This window comes from Anolis carolinensis, chromosome 1 (assembly GCF_035594765.1).
Source record: "Anolis carolinensis isolate JA03-04 chromosome 1, rAnoCar3.1.pri, whole genome shotgun sequence".
NCBI lineage: Eukaryota > Metazoa > Chordata > Lepidosauria > Squamata > Dactyloidae > Anolis > Anolis carolinensis.
In genome coordinates, this window is record NC_085841.1 from 257,934,823 (window position 1) to 257,951,782 (window position 16,960).

The window sequence follows — 16,960 nt, forward strand, 5'->3', positions numbered from 1 at the left end:
ATTCACTTTTTCATAAGAAACAAGATAGCACTGTTGCCAATCCAATGCATTACAGAATCTTTATGTTCCATCCTTATCTCCTTTCCAGAGTTTTAGGGCCTTTATTAGCTGTTTGTTTTGCAGTACTGTAAACTCCTAAACACTGATTTGGCATTTTCAGAACCATGGTGTCTTTACAGGGCAGCTCCTGCCTTTCAGCTCACCCTTCCTTTATTGTGTTCTGTTCACTATGGCAGCAACATTACGACTAAATTTATCCTGCCCTTAATTTGATCAGTTCCTGTTTCCATTGAGTCTGCAGGGAATTACTGATAATATCTCAATGTTTTGTTCTTCTATCTATTCGTTGAGTATTGCACACATCCTCTTCATTTTCTGTGCTGCACAACATTTTTTTCTGGCATGAAACACAGGCTAGATGGGGTACAAAAACAACATTCACTCCCCTCTAACAATGCACAACAAGTTCTTCTAAATATCTATTTGGAAAACACTTAAAATTATAATGCTTACCATGACAAACTGGACAGCACTCTCCTTCCGGGTGGAAAGGATATGTACAAAAGACAATGCAGTCCAGGGGGGAACAAGCCACTGAGCCCAGCTATAAAACAGAGACAAATACACGCAGGAGGGGGGCGGGGGGGGGGAGAGGAATGGAGAAGAGAGGTGTTGATTTAATAGCAAAACCCATGTAGACAGTCTCAACTACATTTTCAAAGCTGGTTTCAGCTAACATTCCTGGAGCCACAAGAGATCCTGTACTTTCCATTGATGTGATTATGTCAACATGAGAGGAGGAGGCTTCCACTTCGAAGTTACCTGTATCTTGAATGTCTGGCTTTAGGATGGGAAATGGCATAGAATCCACAAAGCCAAGACCCTATGAGTAGGGTCTTAAAAATTGTCCATGCCATCCACACATGCCATAAGAAGCAGGGCATTCAGAAACAGGTGGCTTCAAAGTGGCTATCATTGCCTTTATTGTCCGCCATCCCCCCTGCATGAACATGGACATTCGTGCCTATTCAAATTCCACAGCACTGCTGGTCACAGCTGACCTCTAGCTAGAGAGCTCAAGGGCCAGGGCTTCCCAGTTCTCAGTGTCTTTGCCACAGTTTTTAAGGCTAACTTTAAGCACATCTTTAAATCTCTTTTTTTGTCCAACAACATTCCATTTCCCATTCTTGAGTTGGGAGTAGAGTAACTGCTTTGGGAGACAGAGATTGGGCATTCGGACAATGTGGCCAGTCCAGCGGAATTGATGGCGTAGGAGCATCGCTTCAGTGCTGGTGGTCTTTCCTTCTTCCAGCATGCTGACATTTATCTGACTGTCTTCCCAAGAGATTTGTAGGATTTTTCAGAGGAAATGCTGATGGAATTGTTCCAGGAGTTGAGTGTGACATCTGTAGACAGTCCATGTTTCACAGGCGTATAACAGGTTTGGGAGGACAATAGCTTTATAAACAAGCACCTTGGTATCCCTACGGATGTCCTGATCTTCAAACACTCACTGCTTCATTTGGAAAAATGCTGCATTTGCAGACCTCAGGCGGTGTTGTATTTCAGTGTCGATGTTGACTTTTGCGGAGAGGTGGCTGCTAAGGTAGCAAAAATGATCAACATTTTCTATTATTACACTATCAAGCTGTATTTCTGGCATTGCAGAGGGATTGACTGGTGCCTGCTAGAAGAGCACTTTGGTTTTCTTGATGTTCAGTGAAAGGCCAAGCTTCCCATATGCTTCTGCAAAGGTGTTTAGAGTGGCTTGTAGGGCTTCTTCTGAATGCTGACATTCTACAATATCATCTGCACATTGGAGTTCTATAACTGATGTTGCTGTAACCTTGGTTTTGGCTTTCAGTCTGCTGAGTTTAAATACCTTGAAATCTGTCCGATAGATTATTTCCACTCTGGTGGAATATCAGAATAGTGCAAAAGCATCAGGGCCACAGGTTACTAGGACTGGGTTTCCTTTATGGTGGGCAGTTCACAGGAAACTTGTCACATTTTACTACTTATTTATAGATGTAGTCTTAAAATTAGTAAAGCACCTTGGCATTCCTCATATGAAACAGATCAATAGTCACATATCCGATGTGCAGAAAGGATTCTTGCGCTCGAGAACTGCTTGTCAGCTCCCCTTCCCTGATTCTCTCTCTTTCTCAAACAAGTCCTCAGTTGCCTCCACACATGAAATTTAACTGAGGTGAAGGCACAAAAGAATTGCCTTACAAAGTTGATGGATTTCACATTCCAGGGAGATCTGTCTGTGCCTCTTTGCCAAGCATAGGCTCGAATTACAACAGGAGTAGGGAAGCTCTGGCTCATCAGGTGTTTGGGGCTTGAAACTCCTGAAACCTCCAGACAGACAGACCATATAAAGAGACTGCAAAAACTCTACTCAAATACATCTACAAGGACAAAGATTCCGCAACTCTATGTATGAGAGGGGCAATCACTGACCATTAAGGGATCATTAACTGGTCATTCTGTCTCATAACATTTTTATCCCAAATGCAGACTGATTCTCAGTATGTTCACACAGCAAGTGCACAGTAACATTTTTAAAACTCTTTGTTTATTATGCTTTTCTACATGATACTAATAATACAAAAGCATCTCACCAACTACAGTGAATTAAAATAGTAAGGAACATTCCTTTACCTTCTTGACCATGCTGTCACAGGCAAGATGTTGTGTCATTTTTCCTTTGTAACAGGGATAGGAAACATGTTGCCTGTGAGTCACCTGTGGCCTGAAAGAGCCCAAGCGGGGCCCTATCACCCCAAAAACTTTTCAGTAAAATATTTATGCCACCAGGGTTTTCCACAGAATGCAATTATAACACACACACACACACACACACACAATCACACACACACGGCCTCAGATAGCAATTGCGGGTTAGAGTTGGAAATGGAAATGATCTAATTTATGGGGACTCTCCATAGCTGTCCACTCTGCTCTGTGAGATCTGTTAGATGGACGGAGCAATTACTACAGGCTAGGAAGAAGAAGCTGAGTACTTACCAGACAGATGCAACTTAGGCATGGATCCAAAACAGAGGGAAACGTCTCATTGTTGTAAAAAATCCTTCCTGCATAAGAGCAGCCTTCCATCAAGAAAGAGAGAGAAAACAAAAAACATGAGTGCCTATGCAAAATATCCAGCATACCCAAGGGCCTCGAGTTATAACAAACTATGATTAAGAGTGGCTCCAGATTAATTTAATCACACTGTCTCATTTGCTGAATTTATGACACCTTCTTCCAAAAGTTACACTAATTTCCCAATGATGTCTTCTTCTTTTAAACACAAAAAAATCAATTAAGTAGAAAAAGACAGAACTACTGCACAGTGCCTTCTAATTGTTAGCCTGAGACTCCTACCATATGGAAAATCCTAAATCATAATCTGCAATTCCCTGTAGCATTAATAAATAATTCCTTTTCAACCAGAATGCAATCCACCTCATACAAAAATTAAGAATCAAATGCATCATTGTAGACATACAGTAGGTTTTGGTATCCACTGGGAGCCATTCCAACATCCCCTCCCCACCCGGCTGATACCAAAATCCAAAGATGCTCAATCTCATACAATAGCATAGTAACATGGTATCCCTTATATATCCAGGCAGTCCTCAAGTTACAAACAAGACAGGTTCTTTAAGTTTGTTCTTAAGTTGAATTTGTATGTAAAATGGAACAGGTATATGTTTAAAGTGTCACTCCAAATATATATCTATATCTGTAAGCTTACTCCGATGGCGTAGTGGATTAAAGCCTCATGACTTGAAGGTTGGGTTGCTGACCTGAAGGCTGCCAGGTTCGAATCCCACCCGAGGAGAGCACGGATGAGCTCCCTCTATCAGCTCCAGCTCCATGCGGGGACATGAGAGAAGACTCCCATAAGGATGGTAAAACATCAAAACATCCGGGCATCCCCTGGGCAACGTCCTTGCAGACGGCCAATTCTCTCACTCCAGAAGCAACTCAGGTTGCTCCTGACACGAAAAAAAAGCTTTGGTTAGTACAAGGAAAGGTTAACTCCCCTGTAGTGTTTGTTTTGCTGTCTGTGTCCCTTTTCGGAAGATTTCACCTCACTTTCAGTCCCTGTGATAATTGGATTTTGAAAAATTTGGCTTGTTATGAAAACTAGGATTGGTGATAAAGCTTCCGTGTAGATCCCTTTCCCACATGGTAACTCTTTTAGGAGTTAATTTCCCTTCCTAAGGGTAGATTTCTTTCAGGCCCCTTCTAACTACCATATAATCAAGTTTCTTATCCCAGATTACCTTCTTTGAACTGGATTTTATGGCAGTGTAGACTGATATAACTCAGATCAAAGCAAATAATCTGGGATTATACTGGATAATATGGCAGTGTAGAAGGGGCCCACTTCCTGTTGTCTCGTCCTTGTTCTTAATGATGAATCATTTGCACGTTGCATGTTTGTGACTTGGGGGCTGCCTGTTATGGCAAAATCAAAGATTTGCTTTTGGAATTAAAAAAAATACGTATTTTCAAGTCATGGATGGTGGAATCTGTGGATCCAGAATTTATGGATGCAGGGGGATCATTGTACTTCTTAGCACCAAGAAAATCTCACTTCAGGCATTTATGTATTCCTAAACTAAGATCAAACCACATTTTATTCTCAGACCAACCCTTCTCTCCAAACATTCATCTAGACATGCCTACAGACTTGAATTTGTAGCAGAGTCACCTCAGGCTGCTCACTCACATTGTAAAGGGTCCACAAATGTCATCATGCACTCCTAACTTTCCCATGTTTTCCAAGTGCTGCTTCAATCTTTTTCTTAGTGGACAAAGTCCAACATTTTTGAGAAGGATAGAAGAATGAGTCTGACTCCAAAAGTATAGATGCTCTTGCCACTAAAGATATGCATATTTTCTTAGAAGCATGGTTTTGATAGGGCAGCTACATCAGCACTTTTCAAAGGCTGCCCCATTCATAGCACACTACAGGAATCAAACGGGAAGTAAACAAGACATGTAGGAGAAATTTACCTGCTGAGCAATCTGGACAGCACTGCCCAGGGATCCGTATAGGGTGAGGACATGTCTCCAAACAGTCAGTCCTCTTACAGCTCACTGAACCATCTGCCTGCAATGGAAAGGAACTTCACAGAAACCCACAGCACAAATGGCTGGACTTTTGCTGACAAACTGATCTGCATCAAGACCCATATACTATTTTAAATGTATGGTACTAATAGACATTGAAATAGACTATTTCAAAATATATGGCACTCAGACAATTGTTATAAATGTCATTTTAATAATGCTGGTAATGCTAGACTTCAAACTATAAGGGTGCATCTATTCTATAGAATTAGTGCAGCTTGATACCACTTTAATTGCCATGGCTCAATGCTGTAGAATCATGGAACGTGTAGTTTTACAAGGTCTTCTCTGCCAAAGACTGCTAGTGCCTTATCAAACTACAACTCCTAGGATTCCATTGAATTAAGCAATGGCCTTTAAAGTGGAGTCAGACTGCATTGATTACTGCACCCTTACTCTCAGAAAGCCCCTTAGCATTCAGCACCCAGGCCTAGTGTAAAGCTGTCCAGACTCTACCTTCACTGCAGCCAATCTGAAGGCCACTACATAGGCTGTCATGTCACATCTGCATGTTTAGAGCTACCGTAACATTCAAATAGATTAAAAAAGAATATTAAGAGAACCGAAAAAGACAGATAAATTCACAAGATGAGAAGAAGAGCACAAGAGTTAAAGGGCAAAAAGGGGGAAAATTGAATCCTCATATCAGAAGAAAAGTGGGAAGTAGTAGTAGTAGTAGTAGTAGTAGTAGTAGTAGTGGAGGAGGAGGAAATGGAGACATTACTGGGAGAAGAAGATTTTTTTATTTATAAAATTTAAAATCCTGCCCTTTCTTCAAAAATAATAAAATATAACTGAGAATCCCCTCAGAGTATCCCAGTGCAAACAGATAAACATAGGCTAAAATTACAACACTGTTCTTCCAAGTATCCACAGGAAGATCTCAGTCCTAGTTGGGCAAAGAGTGAACTAGGACTACCACAGTTTATACAACAGAAGATTAGAAGGTCCAAATGAAATGAAATAGAGCAGGTTATCATTCACCTGGCAGATGCATAACTCACAGGGATCACCCGGTGACCAGATCTGTCCAATCGGAAATTCAACTCCATTGTCATCCACAAAACAACCTGGTCAAGAAAAGAGACATTGAAATGATACACATAGTAAACAGAGAGTAAGAACCTCAGCAAAAAAACAAACAGAGTAGGCAGTGGATTCTGTGACATGCATACAAGTTGGGCAAAGATTAGTTGTCTGAGGCCCCATTTATACTGCCATATAATCCAGTTTCTGATCTCAGATTATCTGCTTTGAGTTGATCCAGGCAGAGCCCCCATTTGCAAAGGTATCAGAAAGATTATTGTTTACCTATATCCTCATGCCACAGTCCTATGTGCACACATAGGCTGTTCATGGAGAACTTACCTGTCGTGGGTGCAGCTTTTCGGCAGGTGAAACAACATTGCCCTGGAGCCAACAGCCACTCATCTTGGGGACACTCCAGAGTGGGACAGGGTGCAAAAGAGCACTCAACTTCGCCTTGCTGAAGAAGGATGCAGTGGTATTTTTTATTTACAGTAACAACAGGGTAGGCAGGTATGAGATCATGAACACTTCCAACCAACTCTTCCTTACTGAATTTTGTAAAATAAGGGAGATGGGTAGCTAAGGTCTGTCACAAGAATCTATGAAGCCATCCTTGACAATGTATTTATTTGCTTTATTTATACCCTGCCATTCTTCCCATAGAGACTCAAGGTGGCTATCAATCACACACTTTGGTCATCATTTAAAACAAACATTAAAAAATTAAATAATACAGTGTGGGTTAAGTTAAAACAAAGGTTACAATATAAGAAATACACTTAAAATAGCATATTGACAAGTAGCATCTTTCAATTCACCCCTGTTTACTTTTACTAGTTACCCCTTCAAAGTATTACTCAGGATACAGAAGAAATTGTACAAGAAATCAGCAGCAACTGCTTGGCTGAGAGTTTATCACGTAACCAGAGAATACCAAATGTAACTCTTCAAGAACAGAGGCACAGAAAATTCTTTAGGAAGGCCTTAGGCCTGGCCCATACTCTACACACACAAAAGGTTCAATCACAAGACATTTTCACAGTTGTCATATGTTACACCTTAACAATGTTAAGCAAGGGGCTCCTTAAAACATACACTGGTCTCATCTAACTGAATTAACCTGCAACATTTCCACACATGAAATAGTACGTATGGAAACTTGTTGCCATTTTAGGCATATGCAGCTTCTCCTACTAAAGTGGTTGGACATTTTTGGCCCACCAGGAACATCTGTATTCATTATATGGTTGCAAAAGTGGAGCTCCATTTGTACATTCAGTTATGTATGTCCATAAAGTGTGTCTACATTGTGACGATTGCAGATCCTTGTTAGCGGTTAAATTAACTCACAAGGAAATCTTGGACATTTCTTTAATGCTAGGTTACTACTATACAGAAAAGTTATGAATGAGGTTCTCAGTTCAATTCCCTCCAAAACCCCACCCCTTCAACGTCCAAAAGTTTCTCAGTACAGGTCTTCCAGTCTAAGCCCGTTCTTCTTCATGCAGGGCCCCAGGTGTTCACCCTCTGTTAACATTCTTCAATCCCGGCTGTGAACCCATGGCATGGACACACCAGATACGAGTCTATAACATACATACATGTGACATTTGATTGAATATTCACATGTGCATTCAGTTGTTTTAATACTGCTAATCAAGATAAGGGTTGCATTGCATCGTCAATGCATTATTCTGCCATCTAATGACAACTGAGAAGATATAAGGACTCAGGAGGGACTACCATTTAGCCAGAGTATAACAAATGCTACCCTTCTTAGGAAAGAGACATGGATACCTACCCTGCACACACAGGTGGTACAGTCATCACCATCCAGGCTAAACTCAGTCCCTTCTGCATACGTCTGACCACGGAAATGGCATTCTACTGCAGAAGAAAAGGAAAGGATGTCAGTGTGGCTACTATGGAAGAGGCTGGTGCTGGATGTGTTTGTAGTAAACAGTATTAGTGGCATTTATGGTGATGGGGCACAGTTTCTCTTCTGCAGTGGCAATCCTATTGAGGAAAGGTTGTCTGGTGCTAAACATCTTTATTTTTTTCAGGGCCTTTGAAACACAACATATACACTGCTTTCAAGTGTTCAAATGGTTTCATGTTCTGTTATCTAATTGTAGATTAGGCTTTCCCCCCATTTCCATCACTGTGATCAGACAGTGCCTAAAAGGCATCAACTCTGTGTGGAAATGAGGGCACCCACATATCCCCCATAACCTGTTTTGAAAATGAGCAGATAAATGGGATTTTTTGGCTCACCTGGCTGACAGGGACAACAGTCACTCTGAGCAGAGCTGGGACATGGACTGGGTGCACACTCTGGAGAGATACAGGAGACATTGCCTGCCTGGAATCAGGAAACAAGAGATTACAGAGCAGATCTTCACTGGCTTAAATGACATCTTTATCTTCAAATCAGACACCAAGATTAATTAATCACATTATGACCATTATCTTCAACGAATTATAGGAGACAGATTAGTGTTCACGGACACTATTCTCAAAGCAACCCAAGATATTTGATGCTTAAGACAAACTCCAAAGCTCCTTGGTTCTGAAATAAAGGTATGCAACAACAACAACAAACTGATAGGAAGTAAATCAACTCATTTGAGGTGTGGTGCTGGAAAAAAAAATCGTAGGCACTACGTTGCTAAAAACAAAAAGAAAATCTAACCTGAATCCCTAGAAGCAAAGATCACTACGCTGAAACTGTTGTGCTTTAGCTATAGCCTGAGAAAACATAATTCTCTAGAAAAGGCAATAATGCTTGATAAAGTGGAGGGCAGAAGATAAAGAGGAAGATCATGTTCCAGATAGATTCAGTCAAGGAAGCCACATCAATAAAAACACAATAATAATAACTCAAGTAAGCCATATTTAACAATATCCAAAACCAGTTGCCTGTAAAGGCCTTGTCTCCACCCTAGCTCTGGGTTGATGATAAGTCTGGCTGCATCTCATCTAAGCAGACTCCCTTTTATTCCAACAAATATATGGGCTCAACTTGGATAGTAGTGGTTGGCCAACAAAGAAGGCATCCCAGTGATTACCGTAAGTGGGTATGAGTGGCAACCATGGAAGCTGAAAGCAGAGGGCGTATGACTTACAATGAAAGGACTGCTTCTAATTGTTTCTAACTTCAACAGAAAGATAATGGCACACTAGCTACCTTCCAGGTTGCTAAAGAGAGCTGGCTCAATCTAGCTGTGATAGCTGTGATGCCTTTGACAGAACTAAAGTCATGGAAGTGTTCCTTGAATGTGCTTATGAAAAGAGAGCTGACAGCAGAAGGGAAATCTAAGAGACGTGCTACCAAGTTTTCTCTTCCACTACTACATTGACATTCTTTTCTCGCCTCTGAATCTGGCATCCTATATGGATACTTGGGAAATCATTGCCCATTCCATAGACCAGCTTAAACCAGTTGCTGTTGGAATCAAAGGACCATTCTAGCTGTGGGGTTCAAATTTCTTCTATTGTTTCTCCTCACATCTTGTACCCTAATGAAGAGTTGTCCCCTTTTCAGAATCCCTTCATGGTGCCACTGGTTGATTCACAACACGTGTAAGAACCCTTGTCTCCAATGAAAGTTTTTCAGTGGTATGAAATTGAATAATCTGTCCTTCTTAAAATAAGGACAGCCATCTCCCAAGTTTCCTTGGACTCCCCAAGACTCACCAGGCAGACACAGACCGTGCAGTTGTCCTCAGAAAGAGAGAAAACTTCTCCCTCGGTTCTGGAAATCCCATAATAGAGGCAGCCTACAGGAAACAGGAGTAGGAAGATTCCCATCAGAGGTACAGAGCTTTATGGCTGAACAGAACCCCCATTTCAGCTTTCCATTCTAAATCAATAAAAATCCAGTGTCCTAAATATGTATTCATTTCAAATTAATTTGGCCATAATTAGTTGAACTGACACAAGGGAAAGGGCTCTAGCACACATCTTCCAAAGGAAAATGAGGACATGGTATCCCTTTTCTCATTCTCCCTCCATCTCCAAATGTTGGGACTAGAGAAAGCCATTAGCCAGCCAGGGCAATGTAGTATTAAACACAAAGGACAATTTCTCACCTCTGCAACTGGGACAACACTCCCCTTCTGCTGCTGGAATAGCGTGGGAGCAGGTAACCTCGCACATCATTGCTTGACACCGCACTTGCCCACTCTGCAACAGGAAAAGACAGGTTTCTGTAAAGATAGCAGAACAGACATGTTAACAGCAGCTGGAAAGAAAGCAAGGAACCCAGTATAGGCCACGTACCTCACAGGAGCAGTTTAGACACCTCTGTTTAATCCAGTAGCTGCCATTCTCATGAAGAGTCCCTTCATACCAGCAGGTTGCAGGCAAGGCTGGAAGTGAAGTCAATGGAGCTGAGGGACTTGGAAGAACAGGTGTTGCAATCTCCTCTTGCAGCAATGAGGGTGGCAGTGGGCTCATTGTCACCAAAGGCCTGGCAGTTCTCAGCAAGAAGGGTGTGCCAAAGAAAGAAATTGGAAGAAGAGGAGAAGGGGTGGGAGAGGATGCCTGTGGAAGCAGCAAGCGAGTGGAAAGGGATGGGGAAGGAGGTGGAGTCCTGGGTGCGCTGTGGGGAGCAGGAGCCCAGGAAGGGGGAGAGACCCTTGGGGGCCCAGCAGGTGATTCTGGAGAAAGGCGCAGCAGAGTTGGTGGGTGCTGGAGAGACTGCAAGATGGGAGAAGGGCCCAGGCTAGTCTTTGAAAAACCTGTGAAATAGAGGAAGGAGGGACAAAAGCATTGATATGTTCAGAAGTCCCCATGAGATCTATGACCCAAATATGGTGTCCTCCAACATGTTCAGGAGCCCTCTAGCTGAATCACTTGCTCATGAAGGATTTCAACAATTAAAGGAAAAGTGTTGCCATTCATGTTAATTATATACACTGGTAACTTCTCCAGGTAGATCAAGAAGGAACAGTGTCTTCCTTCAAATCATCTGACCATAGAAAATAACAAGAGGTACAGTAGAGTATCACTTATCCAAGCCTCGCTTATCCAAGCCTCTGGATAATCCAAGCCATTTTTGTAGTCAATGTTTTCAATATATCATGATATTTTGGTGCTAAATTCGTAAATACAGTAATTACAACATAACATTACTGCATATTGAACTACTTTTTCTGTCAAATTTGTTGTATAACATGAAGTTTTGGTGCTTAATTTGTAAACTCATACTCTAATTTGATGTTTAATAGGCTTTTCCTTAATCCCTCCTTATTATCCAAGATATTCACTTATCCAAGCTTCTGCCGGCCCGTTTAGCTTGGATAAGTGAGACTCTACTGTACCAGACAACACATAGTACCAGAGATAAAAACATCATGAGGGTGAAGATTTGTATTGATAGAGGGGTTATAATGTGGCCTGTATCTCCATCATCCTTTTCATTTTTCATCTGCCTGAATACATATCCTGCACAGTCTTAGAGAGAAAAGGTTCATGTCACAAGGAACGGTTGCTATTTTCTGCAAGGGTTCCAAATGATTTTTTTAGGTTGTGCTTCTGTGGTAGACCATTACAGCCAACAGAAATGCTTTACTTCTAGGAACATTCAAGGTTGCTCTCCTTCCTCACAAGAATTGAGCAGTTACTGTAATAAAGAATTCCACAGAATGTAGACATAATAGTTAAAATGTAATCATAGTAATATAACTGGGAGGTGTGAAAAATACTAATATTTCACTAATATTTGTGCCATAAATAAATGCTAGCAACACAATTTCTACTTACTGATATCATTAGTGTCATTTTTGAAAGCTGTCTTGTTAAAGAAATACTCTTTTTTCTATTTTTAACATTTTCTTAGAACTTTAGAGGTTGAAATCTCCCATAATTAGAAGAAGTTATGAATTCTTGGAAAAAATTAAGCATAGCACTAGAGTGATCCTGTTGTATTATAGTTCCAGACAAGGTGTCTCTGAAATTGTTCTGCTCTGTCCTTGCCTGAGAATCTCAGTCCACAATCCCAGACACTCTCCCAATTTCTCCAGAATGACAGTGCCATTGCAGGCTTCCCATAGATAGCCCTTACCTTCACATGACACTCGATCCCCGCTGAGATGGTACCCTGGCCGACAGCTGCATATGAAACTCCCCAGCGTGTTATGACAGGAGTGCTGGCAGGTTCGTTTCTCGCTAGGTCTGCGGCATTCATTCACATCTGCACCAGATGCACAGGATGCTAGAGATTTACATCAGGGCTGGATAGGCTCAAGCTTGTGTCTGTACAGTCATCCCTATGACTTGGCCATACAAGGTGAAAAGGGAGATTGCAAAATAATGGTCCTGGGATATTTTTTTCATGATTAAAAGAGGCTTACACCAGCCTTGAGGGTTCTTTGGAAGGATGTGCATTCCCTTCCATACTGTGGACCAATACAGCAGCTGGGTAGTAAATGCCCACCTACTATGACATTCTTTTATTTTTCCTACTTCTTATCTAATAGAATGAGGAATTAAGGAGTAGCTGATCCCACTGAGATCTCTGGAAATTTGCTTTTACGGGTAACCAACTCTTTATAGTTAAGGCAGTTTTAAATTTGTTCTGGTTCCGAAACAGTTCAAATCTATATTCAGAATGCAAGTGAAATCATGTTCATGAAGGTCATAAGGTCCCCTTTACCATTAAAGTAAATGACAGTGAACTGGGTGAGAAAAGAGCTGTGAATTTTTATTCTGATCCTTTCATTTGTCACCTCCTGCTACAGCTATGGGAAGGAAACCCTGTTCGGTGGCAGAGCACATGTTTTGCATGAAAATGGGCTCAGATTCTGTTCTAGGTACCTCCAGTTAAAAAGGATCAAGTAGCAGTTGCTTAGAAAGATATTTACCTTCGATGCTTAGAATCTAAGACAAGTTAGAGCAAATGAAACTGAACTAGATACACAGGTGTACCTACAAGGAGAGGAGGCACAATGGAAATTGTTGCCCCGTTAAATATATAATTCTGTTGCTCCGTTAAATATATAATTCTTCTCAATTGGCATTTTCCTTCATCTTCAAATTTCTTGTATTGCAGTAACTCGAAATCTCAATAGAGCAGTTAAAATAAAGGTAGGTAAACAAAGTGAGAAAAATAATGCACATACATATACAGTAGAATCTCACTTATCCAACATAAACGGGCTGGCAGAATGTTGGATAAGCGAATATGTTGGATAATAAAGAGGGATTAAGGAAAAGCCTATTAAACATCAAATTAGGTTATGATTTTACAAATTAAGCACCAAAATATCATGTTATACAACAAATTTGACAGAAAAAGTAGCTCAGTACGCAGTAATGCTATGTAGTAATTACTGTATTTACGAATTTAGCACCAAAATATCATGATGTATTGAAAACATTGACTACAAAAATGCCTTGGATAATCCAAAACGTTGGATAAGCGAGTGTTGGATAAGCGAGGCTCTACTGTATTTCTAAGTGTGAACGATTTTCAAAGTCCAACTTTCTGCAAAGCAAGAAATTTAGGGGCTGAAGGAACATCTCATTTAGTTGGGCAGGATTCCTATTAGATAATTTCCCCCCTCACCTATAGCTATACATTTGACAAGGTAGACAGACAGTCTAGCCTGGTATCAGGCAGCATCGTATATTAGTGTAGCAAGCAGGGCTCTTGGATCCACTGAACTGTAAGGCAGGGAAAGGACGACATTTCAGTGATTTCACTTGCCCAGTTAGACAGAGTATCCTAAGTTCAGAAAACAATATAAAGGAATAGGGAAAACCTAACACTTCCATCTACATACATGACAGCAATTTTATTTTGTTGTTGAAAGTGAAAGAACCTTTTCCATCATTAGTTTGCTGTACTATGCAACACTCTCTCTTTTGAATTTAGGCTCCTAGTAAAAGACCTGTGCTAGAAAACAACATGTCAATCCATCCTGGTCCTAATCAACACAATATTATCACATTTGTATAGTGTAATATATCAAAATAGAATATGCTACTATTACATTTATATAACATTTGCTGGATTGCTCAGACAGGCATAGAAAAGCAGCTTCTGAAATATTAGAACCTGGGAGATGAAATGTTCGTGTGTGCAATGTGGCCAACCCTGAACCCCTTGAATTAAGCCTGGAGGTTCCAAATGCAGTAGAAAGCTCTAGCATTGTATTCCCAAACTCTGGACTTCCTGATATTTAGGACTTCAATTCCTAGAAATCTTGATCATTGGCCAAGACAGCTAAAGCTTCTGGGAGTCCAAAACACTTGGAAGACCAGAGTTTGGGGAAAACTTCTTTAGAATCATAGAATCATAGAGTTGGAAGAGACCTCACGGGCCATCCAGTCCAACCCCCTGCCAAGAAGCAGGAAAATCACACTTAAAGCACCCCCGACAGGTGGCCATCCAGCCTCTGCTTAAAACCTCCAAAGAAGGAGCCTCCACCACACTCCGGGGGAGAGAGTTCCACTGCCGAACAGCCCTCACAGTCAGGAAGTTCTTCCTAAAGTTCAGGTGGAGTTAAACCTAATGCTGGGATTAAAGAAAGGTTCAACTGCTAGTCTAGTCAACTTCTGTACCTGTAATGGAAATGAGTGCCAACACACCTTCATCAAAATGATTTCAGCCAGCTCTACAAATAGCTACCATCACATGGCATTCAGCCTCACACAAATAGTCCTATAGCTGTTTCTGTTGCCACTGAGCAACGCTTGCCTACTAATGTCTTAGGCTTAGAAAGCAACACACGTTTGGACAAATTTTGGACAAATGAAATACATAAAACAATTTGAGTTTCAATTCAAAATTATTGTGTGGATAATTTTTGCTGTTAATGGTTTGTAGGTTACCACATCTTGATTTTTCTAAAACTCTTGTATCAAATGTAATTTGGAGATAAGATGAATTTTTCTTCAAGTGGCATCATTGTTAGCTGGCTACCTCTAGACTGGCAGGTAACGTATTTCTCCTTAGCTTCCCAATAAATGAAGGGACACTTACCCACGCAGGAGTGCCGGTTTCCATGGAGGTAGAAACCAGCATGGCAGGAACATCTATAGCTGCCAATGCTGTTCTTGCAGTGATGCTGGCAAGGTGTTGTTAAGCACTCGTCTGTGTCTGGGGTTGCAAATGGATGACAGTACTGTCAGTTTCAGTTGCCCCCACAAAATTATTCTTCCACCAACTCACTTCCCAACATGTTTTGTTTGTTTTGAACCTCCACAACTACATCTCCTCTCTTCCAGTCTCATTCAAACTTACCTAAGCAGCTGTGCCGGTCAGCCGACAGTTGCATCCCAGAGCCACATTCACAGACAAAGCCACCTTCTGTGTTCACACAAAGCCCTTCACAGGAGGCACTCAGGCACTCATCAATGTCTGAGGGAAAAAAATGTTGAAGCATAAACGGAAAGAGAGAGACTGGACTTGGTGCTAACAGAAAGAAAGACAATTTCCAAAGGAGAGGTGCTTAACAGTGATGTCTAAAGCATAAAGATTGTTTGTTAAGCAACTATAAGCAGTAATGGTTTGAGTGTTGGCATGCTACTCTGAATAACAGAGTTCAAATCCCGGTTCAGCCATGAAAGATCTTGGGAAAACTGCACACTCAGCCCCAAAGAAAACCTGTGCTAGGTTTGCCTTAGGATCACCATAAGTCAGAAATGACTTGAAGGTGTTAGGAATCTCTGAGCTGTTAGACTCAAAATAACCCTCTCTTGGGGTGATTCCACCAAAAACAAAGCAGAGTGCTAGAAACACACTTCATAACCAGCAGAAACTTATGTGTGGTGAGCTGGGATAAACTTCTGTATCTTAGGATGGCACAGGATTTTATTGAAGAAAGAGAAATACATTCTGGATAGGAAAGTTCTTGGAGCCTACTAACTTTCTAAATCTCATATTCTAAGGAAGGTAAAAGGTAAAAATATCAAAAATATCCAACGAGCCACTTCTTGCCTGGAGAATGGCAAGTTGTGTCCTCACTGGAGGAGACAAAGGCAGAAGGAGGAAGCAATGGTGGCTGACCATGTGGTCAAAGCCTAGGCCAATCAAAATACCTTTAGAGAGGAAGTTACCTCGTCCCTCAAGAGCTCACATTGCTACATCAACAAAGAGGGAGCAGATAGTGGTCAAGCAAGAAGAGAAGAAACATAAGCCTATTCTGGGACAAGGATGCATAGGAACATGGGGAAAGGAATCCCTCATTTTAATCCTATTTTCTAGTTTAACTACTCATTGAAGGCTAGAGACTTGAGTAGTCCATGGATGAAGCCCAACAGAAGGCAACAACAACAAATCAATAATTGCAAGGATATTTTCATAAAAAATAATTCTGACTACCACATGAAATTTCCCTTCAGTCCCTAACACTTCAGAAACTGAGACTCTAAAATTGTCCGTGCAGAATATTTTTCACATTCCCTTGGTAAACTGCTTTTCTTTGGATATCAAGACTATCTGAACACTCAATTGAAATTGAGTTACAACAATGCTAGAAATCAGGGGACTGAAGGAAAATGTCTTTAGGGGCACAATTCTTATTTATGAGGCAACAGTTTTATTTCACCCTTTCTTGTAGCTATACCTATTATTGTCTTTACCTATTGTATTTAGTTTAGTGTTGTACAAAATAGGGAATAAAACAGCAAATATGAGAGCATTGGGTATACATGATTTTCTCTGCAATCCTAGAAATGTGAGGACTGAAGGAAAACTTTACAGGGTACATAATTCTTATTCAGGTGGGCAATCCCTCATAACTACACACCAAATGCTACACAAATACAG

General features: G+C 41.0%; 1 protein-coding gene across 7 annotated transcripts in view; it reads right to left on the bottom strand.

Annotated features, from left to right (window-relative positions):
- The window catches only part of vwce (von Willebrand factor C and EGF domains), a 34,393-nt gene that overhangs the window by 5,534 nt on the left and 11,899 nt on the right, over positions 1-16,960 (bottom strand). For 3 of the 7 annotated variants that reach the window (XM_008115850.3, XM_008115849.3, XM_062967438.1), the window contains 13 exons: positions 15,434-15,550; positions 15,173-15,289; positions 12,251-12,400; positions 10,465-10,925; positions 10,275-10,368; positions 9,880-9,962; positions 8,458-8,545; positions 7,985-8,070; positions 6,523-6,640; positions 6,139-6,224; positions 5,038-5,134; positions 3,034-3,116; positions 514-604 (listed from right to left, as the gene is read on the bottom strand). In XM_008115850.3, coding sequence (XP_008114057.2) covers positions 514-604; positions 3,034-3,116; positions 5,038-5,134; positions 6,139-6,224; positions 6,523-6,640; positions 7,985-8,070; positions 8,458-8,545; positions 9,880-9,962; positions 10,275-10,368; positions 10,465-10,925; positions 12,251-12,400; positions 15,173-15,289; positions 15,434-15,550 — 1,671 coding nt within the window. Of the gene's footprint in view, positions 1-513; positions 605-3,033; positions 3,117-5,037; positions 5,135-6,138; positions 6,225-6,522; positions 6,641-7,984; positions 8,071-8,457; positions 8,546-9,879; positions 9,963-10,274; positions 10,369-10,464; positions 10,926-12,250; positions 12,401-15,172; positions 15,290-15,433; positions 15,551-16,960 lie in introns of those variants that run through there. The other 4 variants (XM_008115851.3, XM_016995561.2, XM_008115852.3 and 1 more) reach the window with 4 other exon arrangements.